The 16,089-nt window shown below is 41.3% G+C and overlaps 1 protein-coding gene across 1 annotated transcript in view; it reads right to left on the bottom strand.

Moving 5' to 3' along the window:
* Nucleotides 1-8,839, bottom strand: part of LOC102292610 (polycystic kidney disease 1 like 1) — a 19,818-nt gene extending 10,979 nt beyond the window's left edge. The window contains exons 1-16 of the mRNA XM_042221108.1: nt 8,661-8,839; nt 7,633-7,776; nt 7,197-7,501; nt 4,694-4,887; nt 3,982-4,221; nt 3,632-3,764; nt 3,354-3,557; nt 3,053-3,231; nt 2,175-2,378; nt 1,883-2,046; nt 1,569-1,799; nt 1,311-1,478; nt 976-1,047; nt 717-896; nt 555-632; nt 198-340 (exon numbers count right to left, since the gene is read on the bottom strand). Of these exons, the coding sequence (XP_042077042.1) occupies nt 198-340; nt 555-632; nt 717-896; nt 976-1,047; nt 1,311-1,478; nt 1,569-1,799; nt 1,883-2,046; nt 2,175-2,378; nt 3,053-3,231; nt 3,354-3,557; nt 3,632-3,764; nt 3,982-4,221; nt 4,694-4,887; nt 7,197-7,501; nt 7,633-7,776; nt 8,661-8,796 (2,775 nt within the window). The 5' untranslated portion in view covers nt 8,797-8,839. The remainder of the gene's footprint in view (nt 1-197; nt 341-554; nt 633-716; nt 897-975; nt 1,048-1,310; nt 1,479-1,568; nt 1,800-1,882; nt 2,047-2,174; nt 2,379-3,052; nt 3,232-3,353; nt 3,558-3,631; nt 3,765-3,981; nt 4,222-4,693; nt 4,888-7,196; nt 7,502-7,632; nt 7,777-8,660) is intronic.
* Nucleotides 8,840-16,089: the final 7,250 nt, after the last annotated feature.

A 16,089-nucleotide genomic window follows, 5' to 3' on the forward strand; every position in this document is an offset into this window, starting at 1 on the left:
CACACACACACACACACACACACACACACACACACACACACACACACACACACGAGAGCCCTGAAGAGGTTTACTTCAATCATCGGCAGACAGCTCCGAACTTCAAGCACTGAGTGGCAATGTCTTGTAATAAAAATGCACTTTGAAAATCTTTAATCAAAGCAGGAAGAGTGCTAAAAGCATGCGACAGAAAATACCTCCTTCCCTGAGGTGCAGAAGATGCTGAAGTGTGTGTGTAACTCGAGTCCTCTGACAGGCTGCACCTGGCACGCCAAGCCCTCTGGAACAGGATTGGTCTGTAAGAACAGCTGAGTCCGGCCCAGACGCCTGCTCTGAGATTCTCAATTCATCAGACAACAATCGAGAGGATCATTAACAGACGGAGACTGACTTTAAAGGCAATGTGGGCATTTTAATGTTCAAGTTAGTGTACTGCAGTAAATGTAAAAAATAATATATGTCTGTGATTTTGGCCTTTTGTCCCATTATTCTGTTTTATAAATCTCTAATAAGTCTCGCCTGGGCTGGTCTATATGTAGCCATCCCAAACTTACTGGCAGTGACCTCCAACATGTATCTGCTCCTGGGCCTCAGACTGAAGGGCTTGATCTTGAGAAAAGAACAGGAGATTCCTGTAGAGATTTTTAAAAGGGAAAAAAAGATGGCTAAATGCTGACACAGTGGCACAGAAGCAGGAATTTTTCTGCATAATGTACCTGTGTAAGTAAAGGACTCAAAGAGGCCTCTGTTCAGAGGATTTCGAGGTAAGTCGAGCAAAGTCGGTGCCTGAATTGCCACAAAAGGCTTAGAATCCACTAGATTACTCCCTTCATCTTTGTGTAATCCCATATCAAACATCGAGACGTCTCCTGCACTGAAGCTCTCACCATCTTCACCTGGGAACGATCGTGAGTGAGTACCAGTAAAAACCATCTCAGATAAGAAATAAACAGTGATTGTAGATATGAACTGTACCTCTGGGTCTCCCTGCTGACATCCCTGGGTCGCCTTCCTCTGCGTTTGGAAGGGGAGCACCATAATCTGGATCTGTAACAGAACCAGCTTTAGTGCAATAATAATAACAGTCAAGCAACATAATATTGCCCCATATAACTGAAAAATATTCTTTATATTTGGAAAAAGTTATTTATTTATGATGGGAACTTTCTTCATGTTGGTTCCAGGTTGGTAAAACTCTTTCACAAACTGTATTTTTATTGTAATTTAATCCGTTTAAATTGTGCTAACAGCATCAAATTATATATAACTTAAATAGACTGAGCTTATATGGCGATTTTAGATTTTCTCACCTAGTCGACCACCCGCATTGCTACTCTCCAGAACACGAAAAGAAAAGTCCCAGTCGGCAGAGGAGTCAGACTCCACTGAAGTTTCACTGCTAATGTCCCCTTGGATCAAGTAGTCGGAATATAGGACACCATCATTGTTGAGAACACGTGGACTAGACTCTGGCAAACCTGCGGGGTGAGGAAAGAAGTCACATTTAGTGACAGAGTGGTACGCTCCAAGTCATGTATATATATTTGTTTATACAGCTAATAACACACCAGCTTTGTCTGATGTGTCTCCACTCCTGGTTGTTGATGCCCCACTATCAGCCAGGTCCACATCACCGTTTCTGGTTTCAAAGGTAGCCACGGTAACGGGTGAAGAAGATGAATAAGTGGTCGTCTGGGTGTTCTGTGACACATTTGTAACAGGAGGGTGTAGAGTAGTGGTGGCAGGACTTTCCATGATGGCAGACATGGTGCTGAGATCTACTGTGTAGCAAAACGGGACTAGAATAGAACACAAGATTTTACTTTTTTAATTTAATTTACATTTTTAGGGGAATTTTCTTGCAAAGTGGCACTGAATTTACCTTCTGTGAAAGGCTTGGATGAAGCATTGACCAGGTACAGACTCCAGGTGTACTGGATGTGCCGTGCAGGAATGTGGCAGTCTTCACACACGGCGGCGACAGAGAACGACTGATCCCAGTTCACACGGTCTCCCCGACACTCAGGGCAGTAAATGGACAGCTTCCTGGATTGGATGCATTTAGGCGCATGTTAAACGTCACTTAAGAATTAAAGTGCTGCTTTTAATCAAACACTTCTATTTGATTCTGTTCGGTTATGTGATTCAATTGAGACTTTATGAAGAGGTCACACCCGATGAGGTTTGATGTTACAGTGAGGAAGGTCTCTGATGAAGCTGAACGCTGTCTGCTTTGGACAGTGAGCATGAACTGGAACTGGTCAAAGTTGGTTTTCAAGAAGCTGGCAGGAAATTTGAGCACCGGCGACGAAGTGGGAATGTGCTGGTTGAAGCAGGAGCTGGTGATGGTGCTCACTGGTTTACATGCCCAACTGTAGCTATACAGAGAAAATCAGAAATTCTGTTAACTTCCAAACACCCATTAAATTTCTCAAGGTGAAACAAATACAACTAAAAATGACTAAGATGTAGGAAAATCCACCAAAATATAATATTTACATATTTATTGGCATTTTTTGCCATTTATTTAGCTGTAATTGACTTTTGGCAATTACAGCTCAGATATGCTACTGGCAAATGTTATGTGGGCCAGACGTGCAGCCGAAAAACAAATGAGACTCTAGGCACCCAAACTGCAACACAGAGACGAGAGAGAATAGCTTTCTGTGGACACAGCTCACTAACCAGCTTCAGAAGGAGCGGATCTGGAGAGCGCAGCTAAGCGAGCAGCTGCAGCAACAGGAACACACCCATCATGAACTGCTCAAGGCAGAGGAAAAGTCTCACGCTATAGGACAAACTGAATTTTGATCCAGGAGTTAAATAGTGAGTAAGATACCCTCAGTCAGGAGGAGGACCTAAAAAGCAAAATCTCAGCAAACCTTGAGCTGAACACTAAACTTACAGCAGAGGTAGCGGTGAGAATGGGAACGTGACCACTTCCATAAACATTTAAAACCAGAGGAAAGTGAACATTCTTATCCGTTTTTCCTCATTGAGGCAACCGCTTCTGGCTTGTTGCCTATTAAAGGTGTCAGGGCTCAATTTCTACCTGAGTGGGTTCGTGGGGAAGTCAGGGTCATAAGATGCCTGCCCATCCAGGGTTACTATGGTGTTCCTGTTGTTAAGGAAGATGTTGGTGCCACCCTGGATGAAAGCCACAGGAGGGCTCGGCATCACCTGAACCTTTACGCTGTAGTTACTGTACACCACACTGCCGACGACCTGAACCTGCAGGAGAAACACAAGCCTCGATCATTCGGAATAATCGTATAGCAACAGAAATAATGACTTGAAATGGAGAGACCGGCCGTTAAATAGTTCTTCTGTATTATTGTATTATTATTACACACCCTGGCTGTAGCCGTATAAGTGTCATACTCCAGGAGATGGCTTTGCACTATGAGGATCTGCCTGTGTGTGTCTGTGAGAGGCAGCGGCACTGCCTGGCCTGCAGAGTCGAATAAAGTCCAGGAGTAGCGCAGGCCTCTTGATACATCACAATCCACTTCCGTTTCGTACGTCACACCCAGATGGACAACCTCATATCTTCGTACCTAGGTGCAAAGAGAAGGTTGTATTGTCTATGTGCTCCGCCTGACGTACTTGTGAGGTCTGGACAAAGAGCTACCTGTAGTTTAAGAGGCCCCATGTTTTTAACAGGTGGAGGCTGACAAGGCTGGTCCACAACAAAGATGTGGCTGCTCAGGGAAGCAGAGCTGACCAGGTTAGACGCCGTCACTTCCACTCTGAACTCTCCCGTTCTGAGGAGGAAAAACATGTTTATTAAGCACACTTGTGTTAGGCTACATGTGATTTTCATATTTATCTGAAAGACAGATAGTGAAACATACTAACAAGTTTGTAAAAGGTAAATACAAAATTAGAGAATCTTAATCCTAACTTAATCTAAACTTAAAGTCCGATTTGAGTTTACAAGGAGAATGAAAGCCCAAAGTCTTGTTAAACTCTCTGACTCACCTGTGGAAGATGTGCCGTTCTGTGCTCTGTCCAGACCGGCTTGTTCCATCCCCAAAGCTCCACAGGAAGTTGATGTCGGTCCCCATATTTACCCGGCAACTGAACACCACTGTATGATTCTGCAAAACCGAGGCCCGGTGGACCAGCCTGTTGAGCTTCACTGTTCTCTGGACTACCAACGGGAACATGTCAGAGGTAACGGCCATCTTACCATGTGACATGATTACAGACACATTATACCTATGGTGAGGAAAGGTGGGATTTAAGAGGGGTTAGTTTAATTCACATGGTGTTTGATTTATTTAATCATATTTTATTTAGAAGCTGTTGAGCTATTGTGTTTAAAGACATAATGACACACAAATGCTACCAAAAACATAACCTTCTTGGTGCACGTAATAATGTGGGGATGAAGAACGTTTTTTTAGCGTTAGAAGACTTGAGAAGGACCAACCAACAGAGGCTGGGTGATTCTAGTTGTTTGCCAGTTTCTGTTATGACTGTTAGATTACAAGTTAAAATTTATGCACGTAAACCAACTTCACATGTTTTACCCTTGTGACAGTTTTGTTGACTTTTTTTTTAACTGTCAGGATTTGAAAAACAAAACGTATGTAACCTTGTCCGTGGATGAACACTTTTAAGGCTCTGGCTTATTTAAAAAATCTCCAATTATTTTATTTTAAAAATGTTGCACATGCCTCGCTATTACCTGCCAGGCTTTAGGTATTTTCTAGTGATGGTCCTAGAGGTAGTTGTGGCTGATGTGTAGTCTCCAAAGTGCCAGACGAACACTGGATCTGGTACGTCAGTCACAGCTTGGAAGATTATATCTGTATTTGTTGGATATGCTTGCCTTGCTGCAAAAATCCTCACAGCTAAGGATAAGAGACACACATGGTCATTACAGATAAATCACACCAAAGATAATGACACTAATTAAAGATAACAACAACAACAAAAAAGACAGAAACATTTGGCATCAATGCTGTGACTCCTCGGTGGTTACCGTTTTAGATTTAGTCTCACTTGTGGTGACAGCTTCCTGTTCTTTGTACACGCTCTCACACCTCAAGTAAAACACTTGATTCTCAGCCTGACGCTCAAATGCAACCGTCCTAGTGTGGTTGAAAAGCTAAACCGTGACCACTTCCTGTGCTCCTGTCATGTAGCTGCATTTCCTGTACAGCGGTGATGAGCTCACAGGCAGCGAAGCAGCCACGTTTGACCCCGGTGCACCTCTAAAATAAAACCTAATGCTTTTCTAAACCTAATCCTGGCCTGGCATGACCTCCCATGGATGACTTCTGAATGTACGGATGCATGAACTCCTAGGCCTCGAGACACCACTGATGAATGATGGCAGTGGAGAGGATCGATGCTGTGAGGTGATGCTGTCCTACAGCAGTGGCGATTGAGTGCAAATTGCAGCTGGAGTGGGCGGAGGTGTGAAGGTTATCAAGGTTTGACGTGTGAGGGTACCGCCATGCCGACAAACGAGATTGTAAGCATATGTGATGCTGCCATGGTCGCTCTCATAGGTGGGGGCTACATTTAGTGTGAGGCTGAGGACAAGCAGGTGTTTCATGGTGGTGAGCAGCTCTCACAGAAACAATCTCACCTGAAGTTAAATGATTCCCACACAAGATCCCTTTAAGGTGAGAGCAGCCGGGAGATAAGACCACCTGCAAGACCACACGACCACATGCAGAAAGCACACACACAAAGACACACACCAATGTGAGATTAAAGGATATCTCCGTTCATATTTGGTTTTTCTTCTCATCGAAGAAAGAACACAATGAGCATAAATGCTTTTAAAATCTTATATCTCTTATTTCCCGCGGTTATATAAAATCCCAGCTATTGTTTTAAACATACTGAGCCTTTCTAAAAAAAAAAGAGAACTATAAAATGTTTTAGTTGTTTGCACCTTTAATTTATTAATACTAGCATAATTCATACAAAACCGTTGCATTTTTTAATGACTGAAAGCTGAGAACTCACAACATGTATTGTCTTCTGCTTCCACCCATAGAGGCATGATGCATTCACTGACACTGCGTGAACTCCGTCTGATTCGAAGGTCCACTTCTGAAAATGATGAGAAGCGTTAAGTTTTCAGATTAAAAAACATGACAGTACATTGAAGGATGAGGGATATTTCAGATGATGGAGATTAAAAAATCAGGTCACCTACAGAAAACTGTGTTCCTTCAACAAGAAGAGGAATTCCATGAATTCTTATTTGCAAAGCTGACAGTCCGGCATCAGAAGTATGTATGCCATTCTGGCTCACTAGCGTTACAGCATTTTTTTCAGTCCTTCTGCAGACCCAGCAGATTTATGGTGTTGGCTACTGCTTAAATAATGTTTGAACACTTAACCTTCTACTTTATCTCAGTTTGAACACACCAGTGGCTCTGAATGAACAAACTAAGCTCTGAGGAGCTTTGATGAGCTTTAATGAGCACATCAAGGTTTGCTTATGCTCTTTTCCCTGTCACCGTAGAAGAGTTGTGTAATGACTCACAAATACGTAGTTATGCTAATCAGTAATTTTGAGGATTATGCACATTTTGCACATTCAACATACTGAGCTGTGACTCCTAAATAACCAGGAAGCGAGTAATAAAACCTGAATAAAACTCTCCTTAAGAGCTTTTTTCTTTGTTGCGTTTTTTCCAAGATTTTTAGTTTATTATTTGTATGTTATGATTCTTTTGAAAAACTCTAGATGCAATTGGTTTAAAAAAAGAGTTACTGGATTTACCAGATGAGTATTAATCTAAAGAAAAGGTTTTTTAAAAAATACATTAAAAAAATACATAAAATACATGAAAAACAGGGCAAAAACATCTAAAATTATTTATCATATATGTTGAATGTTCAGTTATTTTATATGTTTTGGTTGTTTCATTTTTCTTTTCTTTTTTTAAAGCTAACATGCACAGCTGATAAAATTCTTTGAAAAGCTGACAATTCAAGTGAGCAAAACATCTTTCTTATATATATTTTAGATATATAATATTTTTATATTAATATTTTCCTGCTGGAAAATCACAAACAGGCCAAACTGCATATATGAGCTTAACATAATAAACACATAAATCAATTTCCCATTATAAATCCCCAAACAGCTATTTCCTTTTAAAGCCAAACCTGACAAGTTAATCAATTTAGACTCATTTATAAGTTATTGTTGTGTGACTTACCACTGTGCTGTTCAGACAGTGTGGCTGTGAAAGGGAAGCTGTTTCTTCTTCCCTGTGAGTAAAGCACCAGCAGAACTCAGCTGCTAATCTGTCACTTACAAACGCCTGCAGAGTGACGGGATCGGCCCGATATGCAGCCACACCCTCAGTCACACCGTCAGAGTCCAAGTGAACCGTGGGGATGCAGGAGGGAACATTCAGAGGGCCGTGGAGCAAAGACACCGTTAGGTTCCCTGGAAAGGGTGGCAAAATGTACAAGTGGAGGGTGGAGGAGAGTGTGGAGAGAGGGTTGGAAACGGTGATGTCTAAAAAGAAAACAGAAGACAAAAAATACACACAGAGCAGACAGGATTACTCATACGTGATCCCTTTCTTGATTAATTAACTGATGAAAAAATCACCAGCAAACACATTAAATTTTCTCTGGTGAACTTACTTATTTCGTATTTGCCTGCAACATTCAAAATCCAATCGGATGACACAGTAAAGGAGCCATCATCCGTCACGTTGACCTTTAGGGTCATCCCCAGAGACTCCACAGTGACATAGGTCAGGGCCTGGCTGCTAAGACCCAGGATGCCTGGAAATCACACAAATAATCATGTAAAGGATAAAAAAAAGAGCTTTGATATAAAGTGCTTAAAATTTTACAAATCGTGGAAATAATACACAAATATTCAGAGGTTATTAGCATATATTCCAACATACTTAAACTCATTAACAAGCATCAGTGCAGTCCATTGACTTTCTGAATAAAGCATTGTCTAGCAACTATATAGAAAATTTCGGTTTCTCAACAAAAGCAAAACAATCAAAATAATTTAAAAACCTATTTATTTGCAATACATTGTAAGTAATTTTCATTAAAATTCTTCAAATTATATTAAGTTTAAATGTACAATATATATCAAAAATTTAACACATACTAGATACTTGTAATGACTTCACACCATACAACTGTAACAGCAAAAATGTGTCTTATGTTTGATGCTGCTTGTTCAGTTTCTGTTGAAATACATTTTGATAAGTATAATTATTTTTAAGGAAACATTTAAATCTAAATTAAAAAATAAAGAATGGAAAAAAGACTGAAAACAACATTTTAAATACTGAGTTTACAGATCCTGTCTGCCTGTGTGAAAACATGAATAATATTACTTGCAATAATTTATATCAAGAAATAATATGATATAATAATAAAAGTCCAATTTATAGAAGCCAAAACTACAAGTTCTACATTATGTGAGACCACAGAAAATACACAGTAGGATAAAAGTAAATTAAATTAAAACAATTTCAGATACAGATACGCAAATAATACCTGCCAGTGTAAACTAATAATTAATACATTCTCCTAGTTGAAACAAACCTTTTCAAATCAGGGAATAACTTAATTAAAGCACGGGGGGGTGAAGAGTTGCATTTCAAAGAACCTCATTGTTATAAAACACTGCAGCAGCTGACCTGGTGGCTGATTGGAACGTCCAGCGAGGTTTCCTTTCACTTCAATGACAAAAGTCTTCCCAGCCTCCAGTCTTGCTGGAGAAGTAAATACACTAATGTTGTGCAAAAATGGCCCTTCAGTTCTGTAGAGCGCCATGCTTCCATCTTGTGCTTTTCCAAGAGGTAAGTTCAAGGTACTGGAAGAGAAAAGAAGTTATCCAGGACAAAAAGCTTCTTGCTTTAAGCTTTTAAAATGTACTTTAGTGATGACACGACAACAGAAGTTTAAATGAGAAGAGAAGCGGCAGCTATAGTTAGACATCAAAAGCAAAAGAAAGCAATCTGCTACCTCACCTTTGTCTTTCACTTCCTCCTTTCACGTCCTTTGTTCCTTCACTGGGAGATGTCTTGAAACACTCTCTAAACACCAAACCACTGAGCTGGTTCCCACAGTAACAGGTCTGTGAAGACAATGCAGCAACTCCATACCTTCAACAAAAAACACAGTGAAGGTTAGTGTTTTACATACTGAGAGCACATGTCACATGTCAAATAAGCCTTTGTTGGTATTCTAATATATGATGCTTTAAAATTCTGTTACATCTTCTTGAAAACAGCACTTTTGATATATATACATATATATTCTTTGTTTGTTTGTTTGTTTTTTGTATTAGAGATTTGCTATTGGGATTTTTTTTTTTATTCACAAATTTTATTCATAAATTTAAAAATATTTTTGTAATTTCTTAAATTATTTCAGGATGAGAATATATTAAGATTTCTGAGAGTTTGTTTTTAAGTGCTTTTACACACAACAGATGATGCCTCAAATATGCAATAATAAAAGGCTGCAATAAAAATTTGAATATTTCTTTAACCTGTTACTGTCATCACTGTCACACAATTTCAGACAAGCATCCATATTTCATCTTCATCTGTAATGCCCCCTGACCCGGAAAGCTCTTTTAGCATTTCTCCACCAGCTCACCCCTCATCCAAGCAGTGTGCAGAGCAGGCTACCGGGTCAAGGTCACGGGCACCGACACCCGTGGGTCCGTGAAATCCGAGGGAAGAGCTCGCGCTGACGCATCCGATGAACCAGGGTGAACTCTGCTGACCTGATGAGGAGGCCAACGCGAACAAGGAGTGCAGTGCAAAGAAGACAAAAGCGCGGAGCATGACTGCTCGGACACGGGCCTCGACTATAGAGCGAAACTCGGGATGAACTGCGATTGAGGAGGACGCTTCAAGTGGGAGAGAACGAGAGAACAGGAGAGAGGAGCAGGTGCACCGAGACCTGCAACTGTGCATACAAGGTGTGTGGGAGGCGTGAACAGAGAGGGTAACTGTATGCAAATAATGGGTCAAAGACCACGTGAGGGAGGAGGGAGATCGCGTTAATGATCGGGAATCTAACAGGAAAAAAAATCACGGCCTTTTGTTGCTGTGCAGGAAACGCTATTGTTGTTATTACTAAGTTCAAGGCGCGTGTTACCATTCTAGTTATTTAAAGGTGAAGGCTCAGGTGCCCTGCACCTGCGTGTGTGAAGATGGAGTGATCCCCCACTTGCCTTTGCTAATAATTTGTGCAAAGCTTAAGGACGTTTTTGAATTTAAATACGAGAGCAGCTGCTTCGGAAGCATCAAAATGCCCGTTGCAAAATAATAATAATAACACTGTTAGGTTTTAATGCTGCAACGCATGTTTGCTGCGCTGTAAGGTCACATGTCAGTGACACCCAATGGCTGGGTGTTTTACTGGACTATGAGACCTGCATCAAATAAAGCCTCTGCAGCGATCTGAACTGCTGCTTCGTTTGTGGCCAACAAAGCAGCATCATGCGGCCTTTAAGGCAGAAAACTGAGATACGTTAAATGGAAAGCCGCAGTGAGAGAGAGAGGAACGGCAGGTGTTTGCTTTGTTTTACTCCAAGGATCCGGCTCCATGATCATAAGAATTCTGCTTGACACTGAATTAAACTGCACTAAGCTCAGGTGGCCTAAAGCGACCTGGTCACATGCTTCACGTACAGGTTATAACATTTACTGAGCCATTAGACACTCAGTGCCTTTCAGTGATTTGATGCCCAGCAGCCCCTTTTTCTCAAGCGAACTGATCCAGAGGAAGTCTCCAGACTCGTTTCTCCTCTGTCACCAGAATTCCAAACAAAGGAAAGAATTCCAAAGTAATCACATGTCATTGTTTTATTGTGAGAATGAGACGCTAGTTTATATTCTGAAGGAACAGCCTTGAATCACCTGCCAGACGGCTTGAAACTGGTCGTTAGACAGACGACGCTCGACGCCAGATTACATTTAAAAACACAAATATTAACCTTATTAAGCATTAGATTCGAAGTCTAATGTGGGCTACACGTGTAGCTTTATTTTAAATTACACAAGTAAAATGGAAACACAGGGACAGGTACTACAGAGAACTGTGTGGTGTCTCAGGCTGTCCCCTCTGCTCAGGTTAGGTTCGCCAATTATTTGGTTAACTGAAATAAATTCCAAATGCTTCGCGTTAAACTGGTAAATTTAAATGAAATCTCACCAGCAGTGATAATTTTGTGCTAAGTTTGAGAAATCTAAGGTTGTCAGCTCGGACACGAGACAAAGCGTCCTCTCAGTGGGTTTATTTTATCTGAGCTGTCACGCCGAAAAGGGCAAAACCGCGACGGAACCGGTGTGACTCTTCGGAGTTCAGCGTTGCCCGTGAGCCCTTTTGCTGGAAACCAAGTCTGCGCCGTGTAGCTAACTCCGCCGGTCCACCTTAAAAAGCTTTTCCGGTTTGCTCGACATCCCCTTTAAGAGAAATTCCCAGGGCTTGAAGTTAGCGGCAGGGGGCGCTGTCAGACCGTGCCATCTCTCCATGAGTGGAGGAATCAAACACATTTCTCTCAGAGTATTTTCATACTGAAAACGCGCACTTTGTTCTGCGATTTCGTTTCATCTCGTCACTCAGGGGTCCCCAGAAGTTTTTGCACCGTTAACACATCACGGAGGCATGCACGTGGAACCCTAGAAACCGGAACTAATTTTTGGCTTATCTTATTCCACCCCCCAAAAAACAACAAAACAAAACAAAACCCAACCTGTGGTACTTTATATTAATGAGTTAGCTGTGTGTGATAGTGAAGCAGCTGCGTGGGTGAAGCTTAATTTGGGATCTTCAAATCGAAGTGGGGTTGATTCACGTGAATTAATTAAGCTGCAACGAAAACGTGTTACATGCTTTATGCTTTGGCCACCTCCCCTCCTCCTCCTCGTGCACCTCTGAAGACCCAAGAGTCCCCACTGATCACACACTGAGACACATTTTTCGAATCAAACCCTAAAAATCAGTGGCGGCGACGCTGCGTAATACCCCGCTGTAGACCCGCGTGAATCGGGAACCTTCCTGCCCCCCTTTTTTTTCATTCGTTATTCACGTGCCTTCCTTTCCCTGCGAAACATTTAACGCTTGATCAGAAAACGAAATATTCTCGAGGACCGGCCGTGTAACGGAGAGTCCTCCTGAACGGGCGAAGCGTTATGTAAGCGGCTGCAGCTTTGCGCCCCCACCGAGGAGGACACGGAGCGGAGAAAACAGCACGGCTGACTCCGGGAGACTGGAGCCTCTCGAGGTGGAGCGATGATGAAAATAGATTGTGTCTCAGTGATGTTGGGTTAGGGGTGAGGAGGAGGGATGACAACTCAGTCACTTTTTTCTTTTTTCTTTTAAATTTGCGCACAACTGAGCGCATTCATTTGAAGGCAGTGCGCAAAACTGCATAACAGAGCAGATCACCCCATGATAATGTCAGACTTTCTTTCCGGGTGTTCAAAGCTCATAAAAATAGTATTACGTTATCGTGTGGTGAGAGGAGACAGTCGAAGCACTGCTTCTAGCTCTAAAAGATGTTTCCTGCTTAGTTCTCCCAAATATAGACCTGACAGTGGTTGCCTGGTTCTTTGCGCTTCCTTTTTTGTAGCCATTTTATTTCTCGTTTTAGAGAGGAATATTAACCCTGCACAGCCCATAATTTGGCTAGACTTTCATCAAATTGCATTAAATATTCTAGTTTATAAATCTTTAAGATTCAAAAAGGCCTGCACTCAACAGACTCCAGAGACTTTTGTTATAGCAGATACAATAACTGTGCTTTTTTTTCTTTTCCTTTTCTTTTTTAATCGATTTAAGTTTGAGAAAGCTGCCCTGACTGAGTCAAGGATTTCCCCCCGCCAGTATATTTTCCTGAAATGGAAACCAGACCACAGATCATTCATTAAATTAAGCAATTTGTGAACCAGCCTGTTGTAGGTTGAAGGGGGCTCAGGTGTGGCCACAGTGGTCCCCAATTCGCCATGTTTGCTTGAGTGAAATATTTCTAAATGTTAGCCACAGTGGCTCACATATACACAGAAAATGACAGAGATTCAAAGGAAAAAAAGAGGAGGAAAAGATGATAATTTGATCCTTATTTATTTATGATGTCAGGCCTGTGACATGTTGTCGGTGAAAACATGCCAAGGTGAGCAGATCAAGCGATGAAGACAATGATTTTGCGCAAGAGGTAAAGAGACTCGCTCATCAACCAAAATAATAAATAGACAAATATCAAGAAAAACACAAAAAGTGAGGAAATTCATGACCCCTGTAGCACTGGGGTGTATTTTTACTTCACAGAATTTTTTTTATAACTCTGCTTGTTGACCTCTTTTCTATTAAATACAGGCGAACACAGTGGCGTAAATTGGATGGATCATTCATGATTAAGCGTTTTGTACACACTGACTTTATTCATAAGATCTAATGAAGTCCAACGTCATCATATCAATACATGTGATTGTTTTGGTGATGATTAATGAATGAACGAGATACTGGACCTCCGTCTCTTCCCGATCAGCTGATGTTTTGTCTTTATTTTTTCTGCATTTTTTCTCTCTCTGCCCACATCTGTTCATCTGGCGATTCGAAAAGCAGAACACTATTTGATTCTTGTCTTTGCGGGCACAGCACTTTAAACACGTCCACAGTTCAAACGTGGCATATAAAGTCCTGGCAGTGCTGGGAACAAACATGTGAGAGTGAACAGGTGCCTGCAGGAAAGTAACCAACAAGCAAATACATTACAAAAAAATAAATGGTGACACAAACAGAAATGATTTAGGCAATTAAGCAGCAGGAAACCAGAGCCCTGCTTTATTTTAGATCTCAGTGATGTATTCATATTTAATACTTGTTTCCTCTTTTTGAAGCACATATGTTTAAAGTTAGAAGTTAAACAAGCGTATTAAAAAGCTATTTGACGCGCACTGTGGGTCTAGTGAGGAAAGATCTCCCCAGGCTCACATTACGTTGTGCAAACAAGCCTCAGTCGGGCCAAATCATAAGCGAGGATCCAGTGTAAGGCACAGATCTTATCAAAGCTGGATTACCAGGAGCGATCTTCGTGTGTTTGAGAAAACAGAAGCAACGTTCAGGAAATTAGCTTTGATAGGATTTACCAAAAAAATAAAAAATAAAAAATAAAAGCAACAAAAAGAAAACAGAAACAAATTGATATTTTGTTTACTATATGCTGTGGGGGAATTAAAGAAAACGCAGTAGCAATTATTAAAATCTTGGCAGAGTCAGGAAAGCTAAAAGAAGAAAAGGCAGTTCAGTTAAAGTCTCTGCTTGTCATAATGAACATAATCAAACAGCATGTGTTAATAAGCAATATAAAATACAATGACTACATATATGTCCGCTTAGTTTGGTTTGTACATTTGGAAAAGCTTCTTACTAACCACAGAAATTATTCCTAACTGAATCCTTCTTTCTTCCCGTGTTGCCTCACATACTCATTGGATATAAAGAACTGGAGAGGAGGGGGGGGGGGGGGGGGATCTTGAAACCTTACCTGACAAAGGCCCACACTGCCTCCCACACCTCCCCAAAAAACATCCTATTATATTTCTCAACCGCCCAATAAAGAAAAAAAATCACTTGACTGGGAGAAGAAAGGAAGCTCATCCAGTCAAATCTGCTTTTGTCACGTTATGTCCTCTGCCTCCTCCGCGCCCTGCAGCACCGAAGAAAAGCCCGGGCTCTTCATCTGTCTCATGTTTGACAAATAGGCTCCTATTGGCGATGATATCTGTCGACTCAGGCAGAGAGAAATGACACTGACGTACTAATAATCGATAGTCAACAAGCAGTGGCCTGAATGCATGCAAGCCACTGGTAGACTTTTTTCTTTTCTTTTCCCATCAGTGTTGTGAGCATATTAAAGTGCGTGTGTTTGTTTGTGTTAGTGGCTTTTATCCAGCCTGTTGGGTTCCCAACTCGCTGGTATGAAGGGGAGAGGGAGGGAGAGGTCAAAGGTCACTGCTGCATGTGGCCGTGTTCAAATCCTTCTATAGTGTGCAATGTTCTCAGCTGACCCGTCGTGTTATAGAGGGGGCAGTGTCCAGATATTAGCTTTCAGAGCGTGGAACATTTTAATCAGCTGATCTGGGGCTTTAAATCCATTTTGTTCAGGAGCATGGTTTCATGGCAAAATACTATAATGATATTAATAAAAAAAGAAGAAGAATAATACCCTTAACATGCTCCAACATGGCACGTGTTCAATCATTCATGTAATGGAATTAGGCAAGTTTTGACAATGAGCAACTGGAATTCAACTTTCAGACCTTGAATGGTGATTTGTTCGTATACCTGATATCCTTTTTAGCTGAGGGGCACCTTCATTGTTATTTTCAACGAAAAGCAAGAATTTCTGTCACACTGGCTGGAGTTTTTTCTTTTTCTTTGTTTTTTTTCTTTTTCCTTTTAATGTGTGACCATAAAGCAAATTTTTGCATATTTTTCACGACCAAAATTGTCTCCACAGAAATCAGAAGAAGAAAAGACACTTTAAATTCTTCGCGTAGTTTCGCGAATGATCAGCCAGTTAAACCTTAATGAATTATTCATTAAAAAAAAAACTAACATTAAGAATATGGTGTAAGCAGAGCTATAGGCCAACTAGGGGAGGGAAAACTTGTTAATTGATGAAGTACAACAGGACTGTTTCTGATCAGACTTCCTAACACTCTCGGTCCCATCTTGGTTCATAGCTGTGACTCGAGGTCAGCGCACGTCATTGCTTCGTTGATAACTGATTGGATTGTGCGTTAAAAGTTCAGCACTGGGCTGACTCTGTCTCTCCTGTCCCCAGAAAAGCCCTTACAAATGGAGTTGAGCTCCATGACGGAGCAGAAGCCCTCTGGCGCTGCTTTTCCCCGACCTCCTCTCCATCACCCACCCACCCACCAGTCCCCCTGGCCAGGGAAATCCACCAGACTCCAGCTCTTTCGACTGTCCTTGTGTCTTTTCGAAAATTGCTTCCAGCGCTTCAGGCTCGGTCATTAAGTCAGGAGCATTTAAATTTAATTTATACGGCTGTATAAGGAGATTATTATTATTATTATTATTATT

This window comes from Haplochromis burtoni, unplaced genomic scaffold (assembly GCF_018398535.1).
Source record: "Haplochromis burtoni strain Fernald_Lab_line unplaced genomic scaffold, NCSU_Asbu1 Contig_1, whole genome shotgun sequence".
NCBI classification, from domain to species: domain Eukaryota; kingdom Metazoa; phylum Chordata; class Actinopteri; order Cichliformes; family Cichlidae; genus Haplochromis; species Haplochromis burtoni.